The 21,404-nt window shown below is 44.1% G+C and overlaps 1 protein-coding gene across 1 annotated transcript; it reads right to left on the bottom strand.

Annotated features, from left to right (window-relative positions):
- Positions 1-10,917: 10,917 nt before the first annotated feature.
- Positions 10,918-21,139, bottom strand: LOC311001510 (uncharacterized protein; the record flags this gene model as incomplete). The annotated part of the gene is made up of 9 exons (XM_083992598.1): positions 10,918-11,019; positions 13,788-13,874; positions 14,452-14,544; positions 18,726-18,827; positions 18,999-19,178; positions 19,273-19,518; positions 19,598-19,861; positions 20,283-20,318; positions 21,109-21,139. The coding sequence occupies 9 exons, from the start codon at positions 21,137-21,139 to the stop codon at positions 10,943-10,945; spliced, it is 1,116 nt and encodes a 371-aa protein (XP_083848724.1). The 3' UTR covers positions 10,918-10,942.
- Positions 21,140-21,404: the final 265 nt, after the last annotated feature.

The raw sequence follows: 21,404 nt of genomic DNA, 5'->3' as shown, positions 1-21,404 counted from the left end.
CCTCGGATTCAGGAGGAACAATGCGGTTTTCGCCCTGGCCGTGGAACGCTGGACCAGCTCTACACCCTCCGCAGGGTGCTCGAGGGCTCATGGGAGTTTGCCCAACCAGTCCACATGTGTTTTGTGGACTTGGAGAAGGCTTTCGACCGTGTCCACGTGGCATCCTGTGGGAGGTGCTCCGAGAGTATGGGGTCGGAGGCCCTCTGCTGAGGGCTGTACGGTCCCTGTACGACCGGAGCAGGAGCTTGGTTCGCATTGCCGGCAGTAAGTCAGACCTGTTCCCGGTGCGTGTTGGACTCCGGCAGGGCTGCCCTTTGTCACCGGTTCTGTTCATTATTTTTATGGACAGAATTTCTAGGTGCAGCCAAGTGCCGGAGGGGGTACGGTTCGGGAGCCACTTGATTTCATCTCTGCTTTTTGCAGATGATGTGGTCTTGTTGGCTCCCTCGAGCCAGGACCTTCAGCATGCACTGGGGCGGTTTGCAGCCGAGTGTGAAGCAGCTGGGATGAGAATCAGCACCTCTAAGTCCGAGGCCATGGAAAAAGGTGGCTTGCACCCTCCAGGTCGGGGGAGAGTTCCTGCCTCAGGTGGAGGAGTTTAAGTATCTTGGGGTCTTGTTCACGAGTGAGGGGAGTAAGTAAGTAAATTCCTTTATTGTCCCGAAATGGGCAAGTGTTTTGCAGCAACTGCTTCAACATTTAAAATACATGACAGGCAACAAGGACATGGAAAGACAAAGAGACAAGGAACACAGCACTACAACAATGATGGCAGGTGAAAAGCAACAAGCCACTATAAAAATCCAGAAGAACTAATAAAACAACAATCGATCAAAATCTAAAAATACATGGAGAACGGAGCGTGAGATTGACAGGCGGATCGGTGCGGCGGCCGCAGTAATGCGGTCATTGTATCGGTCCGTCGTGGTGAAGAAGGAGCTGAGCCGAAAGGCAAAGCTCTCGATTTACCGGTCGATCTACGTTCCCACCCTCACCTATGGTCATGAACTCTGGGTCATGACCGAAAGAACGGGATCCCGGATACAAGCGGCCAAAATGAGTTTCCTCCGCAGGGTGGCGGGGCGCTCCCTTAGAGATAGGGGGAGGAGCTCTGTCACCAGGGTGGCGGGGCGCTCCCTTAGAGATAGGGGGAGGAGCTCTGTCACCAGGGTGGCGGGGCGCTCCCTTAGAGATAGGGTGAGGAGCTCTGTCACCCGGGAGGAGCTCGGAGTAGAGCCGCTGCTCCTCCACATCGAGAGGAGCCAGCTGAGGTGGCTCGGGCACCTGTATAGGATGCCCCCTGGACGCCTCCCTGGGGAGGTGTTCCGGGCATGTCCCACCGGGAGGAGGCCCAGAGGAAGACCCAGGACACGCTGGAGTGACTACGTCACTCGGCTGGCCTGGGAACGCCTTGGGGTCCCCCCGGAAGAGCTGGAGGAAGTGTCCGGGGAGAGGGAAGTCTGGGCATCCCTGCTCCGACTGCTGCCCCCGCGACCCGGACTCGGATAATGCGGCGGACAATGGATGGATGGATGGATGGATCTCCAACAATTTATCTTTTTCTCATGAATTTCAGTTTGCAAATGTAGAGGTCGGGAAATGAAGAGCCTCTCATTAGTATATGCAGGTATTACACACGCACCCCTTATTTTTTTTATTTTTCTTCTTTCTCTTTATTTTCATTTATTTCAGTTACATTTTAAGTTAGACTCCCATACAAGTCATTTCGTTGCAATTCCACTTTGTGACAATAGGTGGCACTGTGATACCAGGTTCAGTGAGAAAACCTCTAACTCAAGCCCATCCTCCTCCCATAGGAGGCAGAATAAAATGGTGCTTGAGGAAGTCGCACACTGCTGAAACCGTGTTGTTTCTCATTGTTCCACAGGTATGTAAAACGTGAAAAAAGCAACTTAATAATTGGTCGGTACACTGCCTAGACATTGGAAAAACATTCGGTTACGTTCATGAGGTTTAAAAGTGCTCGAAAACCGAGTTTGAACTTAATTCATGTGTATGTTTATGTTATGTAGCCAGCTAGCATTTTAGCTATTGTTTTCACTGCCGACAGTGTGAAGAGCAAGTAATAGGTTTGAGTGCATTGGACTTGAGACATGATTCTAATAAGTTTATTGTGGTTTATGGCGCTGTAGTTGTTGTAATAGTCGCCACCACATAATATCGGTTCATGCAAAGGGAGATTTTGTGTCAGGGGTGAATGAAATAGCCTACATGTAAACATGTCGTTAAAGTTATGTGGTTTTTGAATGAGGTTTGAATCTTTTGATGATTTTGGGTGTATGCACTATGCAGCCACAGTATATTGTCATTTCTTTTGTTATTATTTACATGTATTTGAGTTCTAATCTCAAGCATTTGTCTGATATTAAGGCTGATTATTCGCCATTGAATGTGAAATGAGATACTTGACATTTTATATAGGAGGCAGAATAAAATGGTGCTTGAGGAAGTCGCACACTGCTGAAACCGTGTTGTTTCTCATTGTTCCACAGTCATTATCGCTGTGTAGCAACAATAGCTACCGGCCCGAGTACCCCCTAGGCTTGAGGCCGGTAACACAAACCACCCGCAAATATATCCCAAATAAGATAACGTTGAGTCAAGATATTTATCCACATGATGTAGCAGACCTTTAATGTCCCAAAAATGACAAAATCTCATTTTTGACAAAAAAATTAGTTACCCCCTTCCCCCCTTCTTGCGTTGTAGGGCAGTATAGCCTCAACACATGGGGCGGGTGCTCTACCAACTGAGCTAAACACCGCCCTGACCTATTCGATTTTTTACTTTGATATCCTGTCACATGCTATTATTAATAAAACCAAGTGAAAAACACTCTGACTCTGATTGGTCCCTCACTGAGCCAGGGCCATGCCCACAACCACGCCGTCAGCTGAGAGGTCAGAGGTCGGCCACCATAGTGCTACTGGGACAGTAAAGTGGTGAAGGCTTCTGGAAGCTGGTGGTTACATGTGGACAGTATCCCACAATGCATTTCACTCCACCAGCAGTCACAGAGTAACAACACAACCCAGAGGAAAGGAGAGGAGGGGAGAGGAGAGGAGAAAGGGAAGGAGGAGAGAGGAGCGGAGACACACCTGCAGGTTGACCACCTTACCTGTATAAAGTGTACATACACACACACAGTGTAACAACATAATCCAGTGATGACTCCACCCAGACGTTCACATCTCAGGGTTCCCACGAGTCCTGGAAAACCTGGAAAATGGTCTACCAATTATCCAGTCATGGAAATTGAGAAAAAAGGTCAAATGTCCTGGAAATACTTGAGTTGTCCTGGAAAATTGTTTTATCACACGGTGACATCAGCTACCAGGGCTCGATTTGACTTTTTCAGATCCTGCTAAGGATTTATTTTCCAAAGATGTGCCCAGTGAGAAAAGAGAGCTGTTTTAGGTGTGGTTTTAAATAAAAAACATGTTTTTGTGTTGTTCTATGATAAATTTGTCGTAATTTCTAAGCACGTAAGATATTATTTCATAGATAAGTTAGAGCCATGGACTGCACACCATTAAATCAAACTTCTGGGGGTGAGAGAAAAGAATAAATATATAACAAATTGGTTGAATGTACAAAATAAAGTACAACAGTCGAACTACAACTTCTCCAAAGCATGAATGGGACAGGGCGATGTGTATGGCCTTAATAACAAGTCTGACACACTGTAGCAGCTGAAAATGTCCTGATAAAGTCCTGGAAAATGACTTCAAGAAAAGAGTGGGAACCCTGCATCTGTCTCCTCACAACTCCAACACTGTAACCTTCAGTTTACGTGATGATGTTATGACTGCAGTGACATCATCATCAGTCAGTCGGCTGCAATGCATCATGGGACAGTTGTCAGAGTGTCTGTTCTCCTCTGGTTGTAGTGTGGCGTCTGTCCAGCAGAGGGCGGAGTCTCACCAGGAAAAAACATGTCGACATGTTCCTTCCTACACATCACACACACATACTGAACTCACCTCCACACACGAGTGGGGACATGATAGGCTACTACCTGTCAATTATTTACCCTCAAAAAATGAATATGAGCAGATATGATGAGCTCGGGCTGCATAAAATTAGTCCATATAGAAATATCTTGTGTTTTGCTTGTAACTGTTTGGTTTCACTAAAACTTCTAACAATCTGTTGTTTGTTATTTAGACAATAACTTTCTCATCTTTATTATGCAAGAAGGTCTTACCCCTTCTAGCCCATTTATACCAGCTGCCACTGATGAGCTGGCATCTGCAGAGTTGAACACCTTGTTCACCAGGTTTGAGACTTGCGAAGGAGGAGGAGCTGAGGTCTGTCACTGTTAGGCCAGAGTACAGAGTAAAGATCTTAGTGGGACAGGTATAGGAAATAAACGAAAATGAATGAAGGAATGAAAGTGGATCAAACCAGACCTGCCGTCAAAGCTTTACGTCTTCTACTACATAGACAATAGTTCTTTGGAAGGCTACCAGCATTCTGCTTATCGTGGTCGAGTGGAGCTGAAAGATCCAGAGAAGAAGGACGAGGACGTTTCTATGATTCTGAAGAATGTGACCTTCAATGATACCGAGATACAAGTGTGTTGCTGCAAACAGCGAAGGACAAAACATTACTAAACAAACTAATAACATCACCCTGAAGATTCAAGGTGAGTTTGTTCACCTAAGTGGTATGATCTGAATGACATCACTACTGCTCCTGATGCTCAAGTGTATCATGTGTGTGTCTCTGTTTCATTCCCAGTGAACGTCACAGCTGGACACAATGTCTCTCTGCCATGTCGAGCTTTAACTGACATCTTAGCTGTTGAGTGGACCAGAGCTGCACTGGAACAAGAATATGTGTCTGGAGGTCTGATCCACACAACCAGCATTCATCTTATCAGAACCGGGTGGAGCTGAAGGACAGAGACATGAAGGACGGAGACGTGTCCATGATCCTGAAGAACGTGACCAGAGAAGACTCAGGAACAAGTGTCGAGTCGTCTACACAGAGACAGAGAACAGGAGTAGATCCACTAAACCCATCAGCATCGTGAGGTTCATCAGTCAGGTGAGTCCCAGAGTCCAGACTCTGTTGTGTTCTTCACTCATCACCTACCTGACAGCTGATACCTCACTCTGCTTCTCTCTGCAGGAGACACAGAGGAGGCAAGGAGAGAGGAGACAAGGGTCTACAGATTGGACTTGGTGTTGGTCTGACTGCTGCTCTGGTTGTTGTTGGTGGTGGTGTTGTTGGTTTGATCTTTTTTGTCAATAGAAAACATAAAGCTGAATATGCAGCAGGTAAGTCTGATGAACCAGCTGATCCTGATCAATCAGCTGAGTCTGCAGAGAGTCAGTTGTGATCCTGAATCAGACCCAGGATCAGAGGGTCTGGAGGAACCGGGACCACAGACCCAGGATCAGCTGTGACCCTGTTGACCTGAACCAGACTCCATCCAGACAGGAGGAGGTTTCACTGAGGACTGATCCTGAGATGTTTCTGATGCTCCTCAGTTCCACATGATCTTCTTGAAGCTCAGTCTCAGCTGGGCAGAGACACAGTGATGCCTTCAGGGACCACCTCATGCTGGGAAATGAAGACTCTCTTAGTTTCAGTTGGAACATGCAATTTAACCAAATTTGAGTTGAAGGTGCTCCTCGATAAAGTTGAGCCATGTAAACATCTTTTTTTTTTTTTTTTTGCCGTCCTCCGGCACCATCACAAAGGGGGTGGGAGAGTGTGTGTGTGATATAAAGGTGAACGTGAGGCGGAGGACCGCTGTCATCCCAGATGAAAGCAGACAATGTACTCTAATTAAATTATGTGAAATGGATTTATGATTTTATTTGCCTTCTTTTATACACAGATCACGTAGTAAATAAATGCAGAAGTGCGCCAGGGAGGCTGATAAAGACACATGTCCAACATTACGCATGTGTTTATTGACATTATGTACTTCACACAGTCTGTGTAGTTTAACCAGCAAAAAGAAAGTCACTGACAGCGTGATATTTCGGCAGACATGCTCAATTGTTAGTTGTTTAATTGTCCTATGTAACCCCCCGGGGTTACATAGGACAATTAAACAAATACATTTACTTTGCGCGCATACAGTCCCAGCCTGTAATCTGTCCTCAACTATGCTGAATGCATGAATCGTGCGCTGAACCAGCCACCTCGCCACAATGTTTGTTAATATGTGATGCATTTACGCATCACATATGATCTGTACATTTATAGTATAAAAATGCTTCCTGTTCACAGTGTGGTCAGCACCTGAATGGAGGCGATGGCTCCCCGACGTGTCGCGCTCTCAGGCCGGTTGCAGCGCACTGCGCTCAGTTCCAAGAGAATTGCCCTCGGAGTCATCATGTGCAAAAAAAAAAAAAAAAACCTCCGGGACTCGTGTGCACTTCGCACTGCAGCATCTGCAATATCTTAAGACTAAAGCTGATGCTATTTTCTGCACCACTTTGCGCATGCTTTTCTATCCACCTATCTAATTGCAACATGTGGATGGGTTAGTTGTTCATAAATGTGTCTCTGATGTGCACATTACTCTGAGGACTAATTGTTTTCACATTATTAACAGTTTCCCAGCTTCACCTCTAAGTGTCGCCAAAGGAACAATAGCTGTAGAAACGTGCGTACGCCAGCTATGGAGTTGGCGTGGGCCACCGCACTTTTCCACGGTCATTTCACTTTTGATACATCTGAACGTTGACGTGGAAAATGACGTACGCCACTTTTTTGTGCGTACGCAACATTGATACATGAGGCCCCTGGTGTTTAGGTCTTACACACCGGTGTTTAAGTTTTAAACGTGTCACATGTTCTACGGATTTACAGTCATGGCGGTAGACGGGGGAGAGCGGTGTAAACTTTTAGACTGCGTTGTATCGGACGGAGCCGAGACACGGACTAAGCAAACGGAGCCGCCGGTTGAGTTTCCCTCCTGGTCCGGCGGAGTCCGGTTGAGTTTCCCTCCTGGTCTGGCGGAAGCCAGTTGAGTTTCCCTCCTGGTTGGCCCAATTCCAATCCGACCCCTCACGGACTCACTGACTTAGAGGCGCGTTCACGGGAAGTCCGTGAGTGTGTGAGGGCTGTTCCGTTGTCAGATCATCAAGTGAGTCAGTGAATGAGCCCTTACTGCCCCCTTACCGTCAGTCAGCACCGATGCTGACTTTGGGTAGGGGAATTACCCACAGTTCATAGCGTTGTGAAGTCAAACACATGAGATGCCGTCGGAACGCAAGTGTTAAAAAAAAAAAAGAAGTAAATGACCACACGTGGACAGAGAGAGCTCCGCCGGTCTCTTTATTGTTAATGGACAAGAGCAACAACCAAAAAAAAGAAAGAAAGAAAAAAAAAGAAGAAGTTTACTGTCAGTATTAACGTGCAGTTTGTGATTATTGATGATGATTTGATCAGTTCTGATCCGGGAACATTTTGTTTTGAGTCCGTCCCCCTCACACACCTTGTGTGCGTTGAAAGTACAGTAAATTATCGGTCCAAGACCGGAGTCAACAACATTTTGTTGTCAAGGTAACGTGTCGTGAGAGTGTGTAAGTGCTGTTCCATTCATGTTTACAGCATCTGGACCCTCACACACTCTCACACTCTGTCACTTAGAGCTGACGTCACTTTAGTCAGTGAGGGTTCAGGGCCGGAGTCTTTAGGGGGCGGATTGGAATTGGGGGGTTGACTCTGTTCCCGGTTGACTGACACAAAGGACCGCGGGTAAACGGGGTGAGACTGACTCCTTTTGTTTGTTTGTTTTTTCCTCCGACTTCTCGGCGTTGTATTGTTCCTGAGTATCGGAAAGTTTATGACTTGTGGACATATTTATTGTGAACCATTCGGTTCAATAAGTGATAGCCTATTTCGTTTGGGGGGGTTATTTATTTAATTTATAAAGTGTAAAGACTGGGGTTTTTTGCGTGGCTTGTATGTAATTAATTTATTTTGGTGATTAATTTTGCGCTCAGAGTGGCCAAGCTGGGAAAGTCCGTCTGAATTAAAAGAGACGTGGATCTTTACGTTTAACAGCACCAAGGTGGCGTTTCGTTTGTTTAATGGTTGTTTAATATGAAATCTATTTTTCCATGAACCCCTTGGAGAGTTAATGTTCTGTCCAGAAAAGGGCTGCGTGTTACAATTATTTCATTGACCGTTATTTAACCAGGAAGTCCCACTGAGATCAGAACTCTCTTTTCTAAGTGAGACCTGTCCACGGCAGCAGCCTTATAAAACCAACACGTACAAGACGAACAGATGAACAATAAAACAAAGTGGCAGCTATTTAAACACAGTGGTCACTCCAGTTCCCTCATCACTGACTCAGACTGTGAGAGTTTGTCACCTCTGGTGGTGTTCAGGCTGTTTCTAGTCTGTGCTGGTGGTTTTGGTAGCTCTGTAGTTTCTGCTCTGAGGAGGTGTGGAGCGGTTCACCACAACCAACACGAAACCAGTCACATTTTCCATCAAATGTGTGAAACTCAAAGAACCACACGAGAGAAAACGAGTGAAGATACCAGAGTTTATTGATGCTACTGAGAAATCAGACCACTGCTGCAGGAACAAACAGTTAATAATAAAATACAGAAAACAGGAAAGTTCAATAAGTTCATCACTGAACATCATCACATGTAGAAATGAAGGTCTGACAACACAAGAGACACATTAGACTGTCCTTAAAGCAATTCTTATCTTTCTGGAACTTTTGCACATTTCTTTGTCTAAGTTAAAATGCTATTCATAATCTGATGATACATTGAAATGTAAGAGAAACCCAACAGGGTTAAAAACTCATCATTTTTCCATTCTCATAGAATTCTGAGAAAAGTCTGACCAATAATATTATTCCGATTAATAAGATTTGACGAGCGACCGAACATACAGTACTTAATATGTAATGACTTTGTGCTCTCCTCTCCTCCTCTCCATCCCAACTAGGAAGAACGCTTAAAAAAACCTAACTTTATTGACACCAGAGCAGTGGCAGGACACAGAGAGCAGAGGAGACTACAGTCACTCACAACACACACTAGAAAGAAGCTTTTTGGAAATAAATCGTTTTTTAAAAGACCAATAACTGCAGCCTGTAGCAACTGCAGAAGGTCAATAAATTGAAATATCTTGGTGTATGGTTGGATCCCACCTTGTCTTTCAATACACATGTTGAAAGTATTGTACGTAAAGTGAATTGTCGTATTAATATGTTATACAGGTCCAGAAAATGTTTTACTAAGTGTGTCAGAAAGAGACTTGTTGTGCAACTTATCCTACCGATATTTGATTATTGTGATGTTGTGTACATTTCTTCTTCTAAACGTGTTTTAGCTCCTCTTAACAAACAAAGTGTACAATAGAATCTGCAGATTTATTCTTGATTGTCCTTATCATACTCACCACTGTTCAATGTACCAGTCTCTTCACTTCTCTTCATACTCGATGACAGATACACTGGTTCCAATTTATATTCAAATGTATTTACCTTGATTACCCGCCTTATCCAAAACAGAATTTTGTGCAACTTACATCCAACTATCAAACCAGGCAATCCACTTATGCCTACTTTTCAGTGCCTCATAATAGGAAATCAATAGGTACAAAAGCATTTATGTTCAAAGGACCAAACGACTGGAACCAATTACCTGTAGGTATTAGATCATCGCAATCACTAATCTGTTTTAATCAAGTCCTATCCTCCTATTTTGAAACATCTTGCTCATGCTTTCATTAACTCTGTCACCATACTTCATCTAATATTTGTTCAAACTCTGGTTGCAATTCCGTCTAAGTGATTTTTGTATATGTCTGTCTTGTCTGTTTTTTTTTATTTTTAATGTCTGTATTGTATTGTATTGTTTCCTTTCATTGTATTGTGCTGAGTTGTGTTGTCTTGATGTTTTGTGTGTAGGACGCCCTCGTAAACGAGTTGTGACAACTCAAGGGGCTTATCCTACGAAAATAAACAACTTCTGATCACGCAGCCGCAGCTGGTCGTGGAGTTTCATGTCTGATATTGTAACGTTGATAGTGAGCAGCCCCGAGTGATACGTAAACACAGGAAGTCACATGTGTCTAAGCATCCAGTGCTAACGGCTAGGGGGCTAGGCTACTGTTAGCTCTGTGCTAACGGCTAGGCTACTGTTAGCTCTGTGCTAACGGCTAGGCTACTGTTAGCTCTGTGCTAACGGCTAGGGGCCTAGGCTACTGTTAGCTCTGTGCTAACGGCTAGGCTACTGTTAGCTCTGTGCTAACGGCTAGGGGCCTAGGCTACTGTTAGCTCTGTGCTAACGGCTAGGCTACTGTTAGCTCTGTGCTAACGGCTAGGCTACTGTTAGCTCCCTTAGCTCTGTGAGTTCTCAGCGGTCCGGACCCGGTTGAACTCCGGACCGGCGCGGCTCGACTCGGCTCGGTCTGGATTTATTTTGGCACTGAACCAACGCATCAGGTGGCGCTGGTCCGGCCGCCAGCCCGGCTCGTTGAGAACTGTAATCTGTAACAATCACTTCCCCTGCGTCTCCAGTAGCAGTAGGCTAACAACAGTTTATTATAAAACTCATCAGTCATCATCACTGAGTCCGTTTATACGGTTTATACGGTTTAAAACTCCGGTGTTGTGTTTGTTTGTGTTGTTCCCGTTTCACTCGCGTTCCTGTTCTGTTTAGCGTTGCCATGCCAACGCATGCAGCGGGGAGGGAGGGGGGCACATGGAGGTGCGGCAGGAGGAAGAGGTGGGTGGGGCTTGTGAGGGAGGTGGAGCTGTTGATTTTCAAATGTTTGTGCTGTGCTGTGTGAAATGCCAGATCGGTAAGTATTGCTTTAAGGACTTTGACCAACTTATCTACATTGTTATGTTCATATGTTTCAGAATAAACCATGACAACAACAGGATGAACTGTGGGGCATGGGTTGCAGCAGCAGGACATCAGTGGTGGGACAGGTGTGAAGGTGTGAAGTCTGTCCTCAGTGAAGAGTAGACGACATCCGGCTCCGGTGGACACTCTGAACACAGACACACAGTTCAGTATGAGTCCTACCTGTCCTCTAACTCTCCTCTACCTGACTTCACCTTTCTCATTCTCTGGATGACCCAGTATGACGTAGTAGCAGGGCTCCAGACTGCGACTAAATGGTCGCATTTTGCAACTAAAATTTGATACAATGCGAGTAAATTTTTCATCTACTCGCGCATGTGTAGGGATGGGAATCGAAAACTTGGATCAATTCTTGGAATCATGTGCGTGTCTGCTTTAACGATTCCCTTATCGATTCCGTTTGGTTCAGCAACTCGCGCATTAATTGATTAATGACGTTAAGTTACGTTACGTTACAATCTTAATTATAAATGAGAGTGCTTAGTGTTTATATCCAAAATATCACTGTTTGTTCTCACAAAATAAAGTTAGTGGCGTGTCTGCGTGGAGCGGAGCTGCTGACAGATGCAGCCGTCAGTGACGTTTCCTCATCACTAAACCTGTGAGCCAGAGCCACCCTCCGGTCCTCCCTCCCTCACGTCGTGAGGACAGGTCAACGTCTCCTGAACAGGCTACATGTCTATTCTTTGTGTTTTTCTCTCTTTATTATAACCACTTCCTTTCAGGTTTTGCTCGTAGCCACGTGAAACGGTAGCTACGCCCTGTGTCTTTTCTCTCGCGCGCTCTCTCTCTTTCGCTCACTCGCTCACTCCGCATAAAAATGAACGTTATGAAAACAATAACTAGTGAGAAGATACAGATGCATAAAAACCATGTAATGGAAACATTGTTAAATTCCTCCTGTGAGCACAGCTGCCCCACAGCCACAGTGGTCTAGTGTTAACCTGTCCAGGCAGGTCGGTCCTGTCTACTTTTTTAATGTTAGAGCCATTAATGCAGTGTTTTCAACCTTGGGGTTGGGACCCCATGTGGGGTCGCCTGGAATTCAAATGGGATCGCCTTAAATGTCTAGTAATTGATTAAAAAAAAAAAATTAAATAAACTCATTATTTTTCTTTTTAAAATTATGATTAAAAACACCACAGACAATCTTAAACAACTATATTCTTTATACATCCACTTTCTTGAATATAAATCAAGATCAAATAAAATGCAGCATATACAAATATCTGAGCTTGCTCATCTTGATTGAGGGTCACCAGAAATTTGTGATGTCAAAAGGGGTCATGAGCCAAAAAAGGTTGGGAACCACTGCAAACAAACCCATTTCTCTTTTATTCCCTCACCCAATGAGAATCGATAAGGAATCGAATCGATAAGCAATATCGATAATGCAATCGGAATCGCTAAATTCAGCAGGATCTCTGTTTAAAATGGGCATCGGAGTGAGTGCAGTGCGCTAATCACACAGCTGTCGGTGAAAAGCTGCTGTCACTGATCACTGCCTGAAGAGTTTAAAGTAGAACTCCATGTGAACGCCAACCCGATGCTTCAGCACGGTGACCAAGCTACACGGATCTGCGCCAGTTTACAGTATCCTCACGTATTTTAGCGGGGTCGCTAACGGAGCTTTATCGATGAAAAAAAAAGAAAAAAACGCTCGTCGCGGCGGAGATGAGAACAGCTGAGTTTTCCTCTACTACAGCATGTGGTCACAGTCTCACAGTGCACCCTGATTACAGTAATATAAACTTCAGCCTCCAAGCTGACTGTCCTGACCTGTACCTGAACATCCATCACACAGGGACAACATGGAGCTGTTTGTGTGACTGGTTTTTGAGTTTTATTCATGTTTACATCAGGCTGAGTTCAACAAATCAGTATGCTACTGCGATTTAAGTAGTTAAATACAGTAATAAGATGTAATTCATATCAGAGTAAATAGCATGATGATAGTGTAGTGACAGGAAAGACCAATTCACCTGTAGCTATGCATCAAATATTGTGTTGGTCATAGAACAAGTTACAAGTTACTGATTGTCTGTTGATTTTAAAAAAAGTTTAAATATTTCCATGTATGAGCCATTAATAAGTAATAACTTGTGTAAATATCTTTTCATATATACTGTATTTTCATAAAAAATAATAATTAAATTAAAAATAATTTAAAAAAGGCTGCGGTATCGTGATACTTTGTCTGGTATAGTACCATTACTCATTTTGGTATCGTGACAACTCTATATCCGTATAATGGAGTCTACAGGGCAGCAGAATGCAGCCTCTAAATAACACATTATCTGCAGAGAAACTCCTTCATTTCACCAATATTTAGTTCTGATAGGCTAGTGCTATTCCCCTCTGAGTCCGGGGTTAGCTGTTATCAACATCCGGGGTCTGTAGGTTGACCTACTGACCTCTGACCTGGATGATGTCATGGCTCCATAGACAGAAGTGTTTTTCTATCTGGCAGTCTGTGCTGAAATCGCTACAACTAGAGAAGTTTATGGTCAACAAACTTGATCTCTGGAGGACGGGGGGTTCTACTCTGTCTCACGGTACATTAGACCATGGGTTAAATGTACACCGGAATATCCCTTTAATCTGGGCTGGTCTGGATCAAACCTGGTCCAGATCATCTACATTAAATCACATCAATTCTCAGAGATACAGCTGCACAAACAGAATCATAACCAGTCAATTATTCAACTTCTTGACCAACAGGAAATCAATCAGCTCATACTTTGACAATCAATCAGTAATCAGGTAAAACTACCAAATATTTACTGGTTCAACCTGTTAAGGTTAGAACTATTGAGAGGTTAGCTTAGTTTAGCATAAAGACTGGAACCAGGGGGGACTATTAGCCCCAGAATCTCCCTGTAGGAGCAGCTTTACCTCTGGTCCTGTTTGCTCTGATGACCACTTGTCCATAAGTGACGTTGTCCGTCCTCACTGTTGAGTAAAGTGCAGCTGGTTCCCTCTCTGGAAAACAGAACAGACTTCAGATCAGAGCAGGAACCACAGCTGATACCAACACTGGTCCTTTATTTACTGCTGGACTTAGGACCCTGAGGAGGATGGGACATGTGATGCTACTGAGGTCAAGTCAGGACTCTATCAATATTTTTGGGTTTGGTCTTAACACCTCTCCTGTGAACCTCAAACACACTGTCACACCTTGTGCATGAACGTCATTGCACAGAGCAGAAAACAGTTGTGGTGAGAATTTCAGACCTTAGCTCAGTGTTGTCTACAGGAAGAAGCTGCTGCTGTGGTTTCACATGCAGAGTTAAAAAAAGATAAAAGCTGTTAGAGAAGCAGCTGAATGTCTCTGCTCCGTCCACTCTTTAGTATCCTGCTATACATTTTACAAAAAATCAATCTATGATAGATCAATAGACAACACTCATCACCTTCAGTGGGTGATACCAAAGCAGAATCACTGAACGGACAGTTTGTCAGAATAAACTGGACTTAATGCTGTCAGACCAAACTGGGAGGAGTTGAACTGGTTCTGGTGTTGGACCATGATGGTGAAGAGGAAGAAGAGCAGCTGTACCTCTCATCTTTGATCTCTTGTCTTTGATGACTATTTGTCCATAGGTGACGTCCTGAGTCCTCACTGCAGAGTAGACGGCAGCTGGATCGCTCTCTGGACGAGACACAACACATCACATGAGGACACTGCAGGAAACTTTGTCTTTGGTCCAATCACAGCCCAGCAAAGAGCCACAGATCTCCACAATCTGGTGGTTAATACTAAAAAGGGTTTGATCATATGTAACACTTACTATATGTTTAGATGTGTGTGCATAGGTGTACTGTAGTGTACTGTGTACAAGATTGTCTTTGTCTCTAATAATAGGCTCAGAGTGCAGCGTGTGCAGATTCACACTCAGCTCAGGTATGTTCATCAGAAACAGGAAGTTGGACCACAGAGCTGTTTCACCACAGGACACTGATCAGATACCAGCTTCCCCCCTACCCCACCCCACAGAGTCAGGCTGATCTGTCCTTCATACAGGCACGTGCACACATAGGGCCCAAAGGGTGCTTGAGCCCCTGCCCTTTTTGCCTCGTATTAAAAAGTGCCCTTTTTTAATGTTTTTTTTTCAATAAATGCATTCCTGTTGTGCATGAGGATGTAAACAACCGCGCTGGGTAACACTTTATTTTAAGGGGTCCTTGTTCCTGTGTATCTACCTAATTAATTACAGGGTAATTACGTATGTAACCGTATGTAATAACATTTATTTACATTGTAAATACATTGTATATTTTGGTGTACTTACAGGTCCTTGTTACACTTGTAATAAGAAATGCTTGTGCAAAGAGAGAGGCCACTTTGGCATTTCTTATTACAAGTGTAACAAGGACCTGTAAGTACACTAAAATACACTAATGTAAGTACATGTTATTACATACGGTTACATAGGTAATTACACTGTAATTAATTAGGTAGATACACAGGAACAAGGACCCCTTAAAATAAAGTGTTACCCCGCGCTGTAAAAATGCCACGGTTATCTACCGTACGCATTTCCTTGTAATACACAAGTTATTGTGTATGTACGTCAGTGTGTGTGTTTTCCGCTGCTGCTCCGCTCTGTCCCTCACTGAGGGGGGGGGGGGCTGCTCATCGATAACTCTGTGTGTGCCGCACATACAGTAGATGAGACGTGACAGTGGAGCGACTTGTGTCGAATCTTGTGAGTTATAAATCCACCAACATAACTTCCTTGTCGGTTCTGACAAGTCGCCGTCCACTTATTCAACGAGCTTAATATGAGTCATATTTCAGAAAAGCCCCATTTGTGTTTGTTTAGCTGACTGCTTGTTAAGAGTTAAAGCAGAAGTGAGTGATCCGGTCGTTTTCGCTAATGCTGCGTTCCAGGCAGGCTTTTGAAATCGTAAATTACAGCTTCAAGTCACAACTTACGACTTTGTAGCGTTCCAGGCAACCCACTCGTGTTTTTCCGACCTGTTTTACCGGTGAAAGTCACTATAACGGCCACTCGTAACTTCTGACCCGTGAACTCGTACCAGATCGAACTGGTACGACTTCACGGTCGGAAAAATACGAGTTTCCTTGAACGCACCATAACAGTCCTCGTCCGTATGTCGCCACATTCACGGCGTTCCTTGGCTGCACACACAGCCCTGCATGCCGTTCTCTCTCCTCATTGGATAAAAACTGTAGGATACGATAAATGTTTTCTCCTCGGCTCAGAGCAGAGCAGAGTGACTGACAGACCCGGGTTTCAGTCCAAACACTCTATAGAAGTGATTGCTGTCGGAAGATATAACTATTTAAGACTTATATTAACACAAATATATCACTTACTTCTGCTTTAAGCCCCACCCCGTCCTCTGTCTAACATCACCTGAATGTAGTGAACAACAACAGCAACAGGAGGAATCACTCACTTTGATATTTGAATTTGTTTCCAGATGTTGAGTTACTGGTAATTGTGACTTTGCTGTTGTAAATATTGCTGCTGTTCTGAAATATGCACAGTAGCAGTCACAGTAGTCATTTATTGGTTTTGTGTGTGTAGCCTGTAGGCTTAGCCTACTTCTATTTTGCACTTGCACTTTTTTTTTCTGCAAGCCATGTTAATGTGAACCCAATACCATATTAGCCTTAGCCACCAGTTCAGAAGTCATGACTGAAATTGGTCCAGCATGTTGACTGCAGTCCTGAAGGCGTGCAGGCTTTCTCTACCGACTAAATAGTAACTGTAATTTATTTTTATTTATTTATTTTGATATTAAGGCCCGAAAAAATTGTACATAGGCTACTGCCCTTTTCTGATGTTGAGCCCCTGCCCCTCTATAGTTATGTGCACGTCCCTGCCTTCATATCTCAGCTGAGGCAGTGATGAACTCTGGGAAATGAGGTCCTTTTCTGATGGATTGATTTTCTATTATGTTGTTGTGTAAAATGTCCCTGAATGCACCGTGGGTCCCCAAATCACACACTGTCCAACAACGTCCTCACAAACACACTCACTGTAGTTTGTCTATTTACATTTATGAGGACCATCATAGTCTCAATGTCACTGAAGACAACAGTGATGGATGGTGACTGAAGAAATTGGATAGGACAGGAGGAAAACCAGTCCACAGCGTCACGTTATTTTATACTGGTTGACTATTTATCCCTACTTTCTTATATTAAATGACGGAAGTGTGGCTGCCAATTCGCGCCAAACGGCCCCTCCGACCGCCATGATCATTCATAACATCCACACGAGGCAAGGTGGGTAAGGTGTCTTGCCCAAGGACACTACGACAGCGACTGGGACAGAGCGAGAATCGAACCGCCGACCCTCTGATCATTGGACGACCCGCTCTACCACCTGAGCCACTGCCGCCCCAACATCATTTTATCGAATCCTGCTGTTTTCAGATAAACCATATAGGCCTAATGAGAAACACTGAGCATGGGAATCTGGAATTATTAACAAACTAATTATTTACAAATTAATAACAAAGCAAAGTGTCCCACTCAATTTACATAGATACTTATACTTTTAAAGCTTTTATCTGGGCTTTTAGGCGCGGGATTATCCAGACAGGGACTGCTTGTGACTGAAATACATTAACAATCCTTATTACTGCTTTTTGTACTCTGGTCGTGTTCTTGCATAGATAGAGTCGACAAGCAAGGGAACGCCCACAAAACGTCAAATGCCCAGGAGCTGCTGTACCCTTTAGCCACCGGGTTCTTCTCCTAGGCTCTGTGCTTTGGTTTCGCAAAATATAAACTTTAGATTTGGATTTTTTAGCTTATTAGTTGTACAAATTATCCACAGGGTTCTTCTTAATTAATTAACACATTCACAAACGTACCCTGCCATGCAGTTGCAGTGGGCAACTGCATGGCAGTTAGCCTCTCCCTAACTGCGACCCACGTCTGGTGCGGCTGTCACCCTCCAGGATGGCTTTACATCACATCGGAACACATAGGTATCAGAGGAAGGTCGTTTGTGATGAAGCACAACTCCAACAAAGCCACTTGTAAAAAGGTTGTGTGCCTCTAGGGACCAATAGTTTTTTAGGCTGCTGTGTGTGTAAATCCCTGTGTGATATACCAAGTCGTCAATAACCAATATGTGCAGCTCATGACGACTATTATGCAATAACAACCATTGTGTGGTGAACAAATTCACTAAAACGTGATAATTTCCTATTATGCGAGGTTTAATTAATCAGTTAACGTGATTTACTGACTTACCGGGTGATTCAACCAGGTAGCAAAAGATATCAGCGAATGAAATTTCAGGCCATTTAGTCAAATCATTCGTTCACTCTTTAATAAGATACGAACAAGAATCTGATCCTATTAAAGTTATTTTTTAACGTATCTATCCCTATCAATGGGCTGCAATGACTCAATGTATGACATGTTCGTTTAGCATTAATATCAACATTTTAAATCTGCGCGCCTACAGTGCTCCGAGCGAGGGGGAAAGGATTGTTTTCCCCCTCGAAATGCCCCACTACCAACTGTGACACAACGCCAACTGTATGCATTGAGTGAATGGAAGGAGATCCCGCCCCCTCCGTCCTCCTCTAGCCCCCACCTTCCTGCTCATTCTCCTCTGCCTGCAGAGGGCGCTGTTCAACCATTTTGAGTGGATTTTCTTCCAAAGAAAAGCTTAAAAAATATATTTCATAAATAATACTGAGATTTGGTAAGGGTTTATTTCAACCAGTTGCTCTCTCTGCCTCTATGGACCAGCCTCCACTGGAACACAACTACAAACAACTGATGTCAACATCCAACCTTCACCTTCAACAACAACAACACACAAACAAACTCATTACCTCTGCTCCGTCTGTTTGGCTGCCGTTGATTACGTAATATTTTGACATCACTGTATGTGATGTCATCTGTGATGTCATTTCCTCCAACTTCTTCATCATCAGCTGGAAAGAACCAATATTAACAAGAACTTCATTCACAATATGAAAGTGATCATTAACAGGTAGATTAGCAAAGAGATGGAATCATAATCATGGTTATTTATTATAAATAACACATTAATAAGGAAACAGTCCATACAGATTTAAATAAGGGAACTAGAAACTGTTTCTCACCTGTAGGTTTCCTCTGGACACAGTGTCTGACCAGTAGAACCAGCAGAATAAGTAGAACCAGAACACAGACTAATGCAACAGGCAACAGCACAGAGAGAAGAGGAGGAGGAGGAGGAGGAGGGGTGGTGGAGGAACCAGGAGGAGAGGAGGTTGTAGGTCCAGGTGTGGTGGTGGTGGGGGCTCTCTCTGGAATAAAAGACACTTAAATGGTTAAAAAGGTCAAACATGGAGTTGTTTTTGCTTTTTCCTCAACTCTCTGAATCGAACATCTGACCTTTGACAGTGATCCAGCTGGGTGGAGACCTGTAACCTGTGATGTCACAGCTGTAGAGGCCTTCATCAGACTTGGTAACATGGTGGATGGTCATGTGACGTGTAGGCTCAGTCCTGATGAGGGAGCCATCTTTATAGAAAGCAGCTGGGGGGTTGGAGGGAGGGGTCTTCTTTGATTGACAGCTCAGAGTGACATCATGTCCCTCCATCACAGGGAGGACAGGACTCTGCAGGATCACTGGTCCACCTCAACACAGAGACAAAGTACAGCAGTTGATCCATTTCCACACAGCTTCATCAACACTGACTCCACAGTCTGATCTTACCAGTCACAGTGATGTTGATGCTGCTGCTGCTTGTTGCTCCCTCTGCAGACTCACACCAGTAAACTCCACTGTCTGATGAGTCAACGAAGCTGATTCTACAGGAGGAACCGGTTGATTCTCCCCCGTCGACTCCACACTGTCTCTGTCCTTTGGTTGTGTTCCTCATCACCTTCCATCCAGCAGAGGTGTCGTCCTCCTCACAGCTCAGAGACACTGAGCCTCCTTTAAACAGCTGAGAGCTGTTGGGACTCACAGTCAGACGAGCTGAGGGTAGAAATCACTGAATATTTGAGCAAATTTATGAAATAAAATTAATCTAATCATCCAAGTGTTCATAAACAAGTTCTGCCATCAGCAGGTGAAGATTGACCATGAGTGTTTTTACCACATCATCATATCCTGTCTTCAGAAAATTCATGTTAATGAGGCTGAAAACAACTCATTTATAATCTAAACATACTCCAGGAGAACATGTGTGAATGAGGAACTGCAGTGATTATCTGATCCCAGGTCAGATTAACCAGTCAGTGTGAGTCTTTGTTTTTCTGGAGCCTGTTTACGGTTGTCTTCTTCCCTTCAGCCTGTATCCACTGCTCTGTCTGCCTCTCTGACTCCTGACAGTCACTGCTACAACCTGAACCTGTTGTTGATCACATTCAGACTGAGAAAAGAGGCGTTCACTGACCTGTGTGTGTTGTGCAGCAGAGCAGAGACATCAGACCTGCAGAGACATGACATCAGCTTTAACACTTTCATACAAACATGAATAAACACCAGTTCCTGTTCCTCTGACTCCAGATCAGATGTGAGTGAGGGTCTGAAGCCGTGCAGAGACACGAGGTGAGGTTCATCAGCTCTGCTCCACAGTCTGCTCTCTAACCGACAGCACGAGTCCTCATCACTTCATTCTCCTCAGGTAAAGATCAGTTCAGATCATGTGACTGAACTTTTCTTCTGTTGTTAAAGGTGTACAGAAATGGCCGTTTGTCCTGTTTGTCGCGCCGAGTTGTCACGAGCTGCAACATGAGTTTACCCGAGTAAGGAAAACGAATTTGATTGGTCGTTATCGAGCGGGCGGGATATTCAAAGCTTGGGGCGAGACCGAGCTCCGTGTGTGTCTGTGTGTCTCAGACGTTTGATTGACGGATGACGGATCCAATATCAGTGGCTGGTGAATCGTAGCAACGTGACATATAATCCGTGTGCCTGCATTATCCAATGCGAAAAAAAATACACACTTTCATCCCGGATTTACTCAAAAATAGAATTTTGCACAAAGTTTGGCCTACATCGTCTGATAGATGAGTTATTACACTAATTTTATGACCCAGGGTGGGCTCAAATTCAATTTTCTTTTCTGTACACCTTTAAACATTACAGTGAAGACACCAGGAAGAGGCTTTTATCTGTCTCTTCTGCTTTAAAAAGATCATTTATATTTTCTATCTGTCTAGATTAGTCAGTTTTCTGATCAATAACTAATATTTATAAGTGTATCAGTGTGTACTTACAGAGCAGCCTCAGCAGAGATGTGTCGTCCATTGTTCCTCCGGTTAAATGAGCTCCTCTCTCTGCGTAGTCACAGTAGTCTGTCTACGCTTCCTTCCTCTCTCTAGCTTTTGATGGTGTTGGAGACGCTGCTATTTACAGATGTCCCTGAACGCCTCACATGTAGACTCAGAGACAGTGATGCTGAACTTTACAGTAGTTCCCTGAATGTGTCCTGTCAGACAGAGTGGATCTAGCTACAGCTGCAGTCAGGCTCTGGAGGGTTAACATGGTTTACAGTCCTCACTGTGTAAAGAGT

This window comes from Trachurus trachurus (assembly GCF_905171665.1).
Source record: "Trachurus trachurus genome assembly, chromosome: 18".
Taxonomy (NCBI): domain Eukaryota; kingdom Metazoa; phylum Chordata; class Actinopteri; order Carangiformes; family Carangidae; genus Trachurus; species Trachurus trachurus.
Note: the sequence above shows the minus strand (reverse complement) of the source record. Positions and strands in the feature narration are given on the sequence as shown.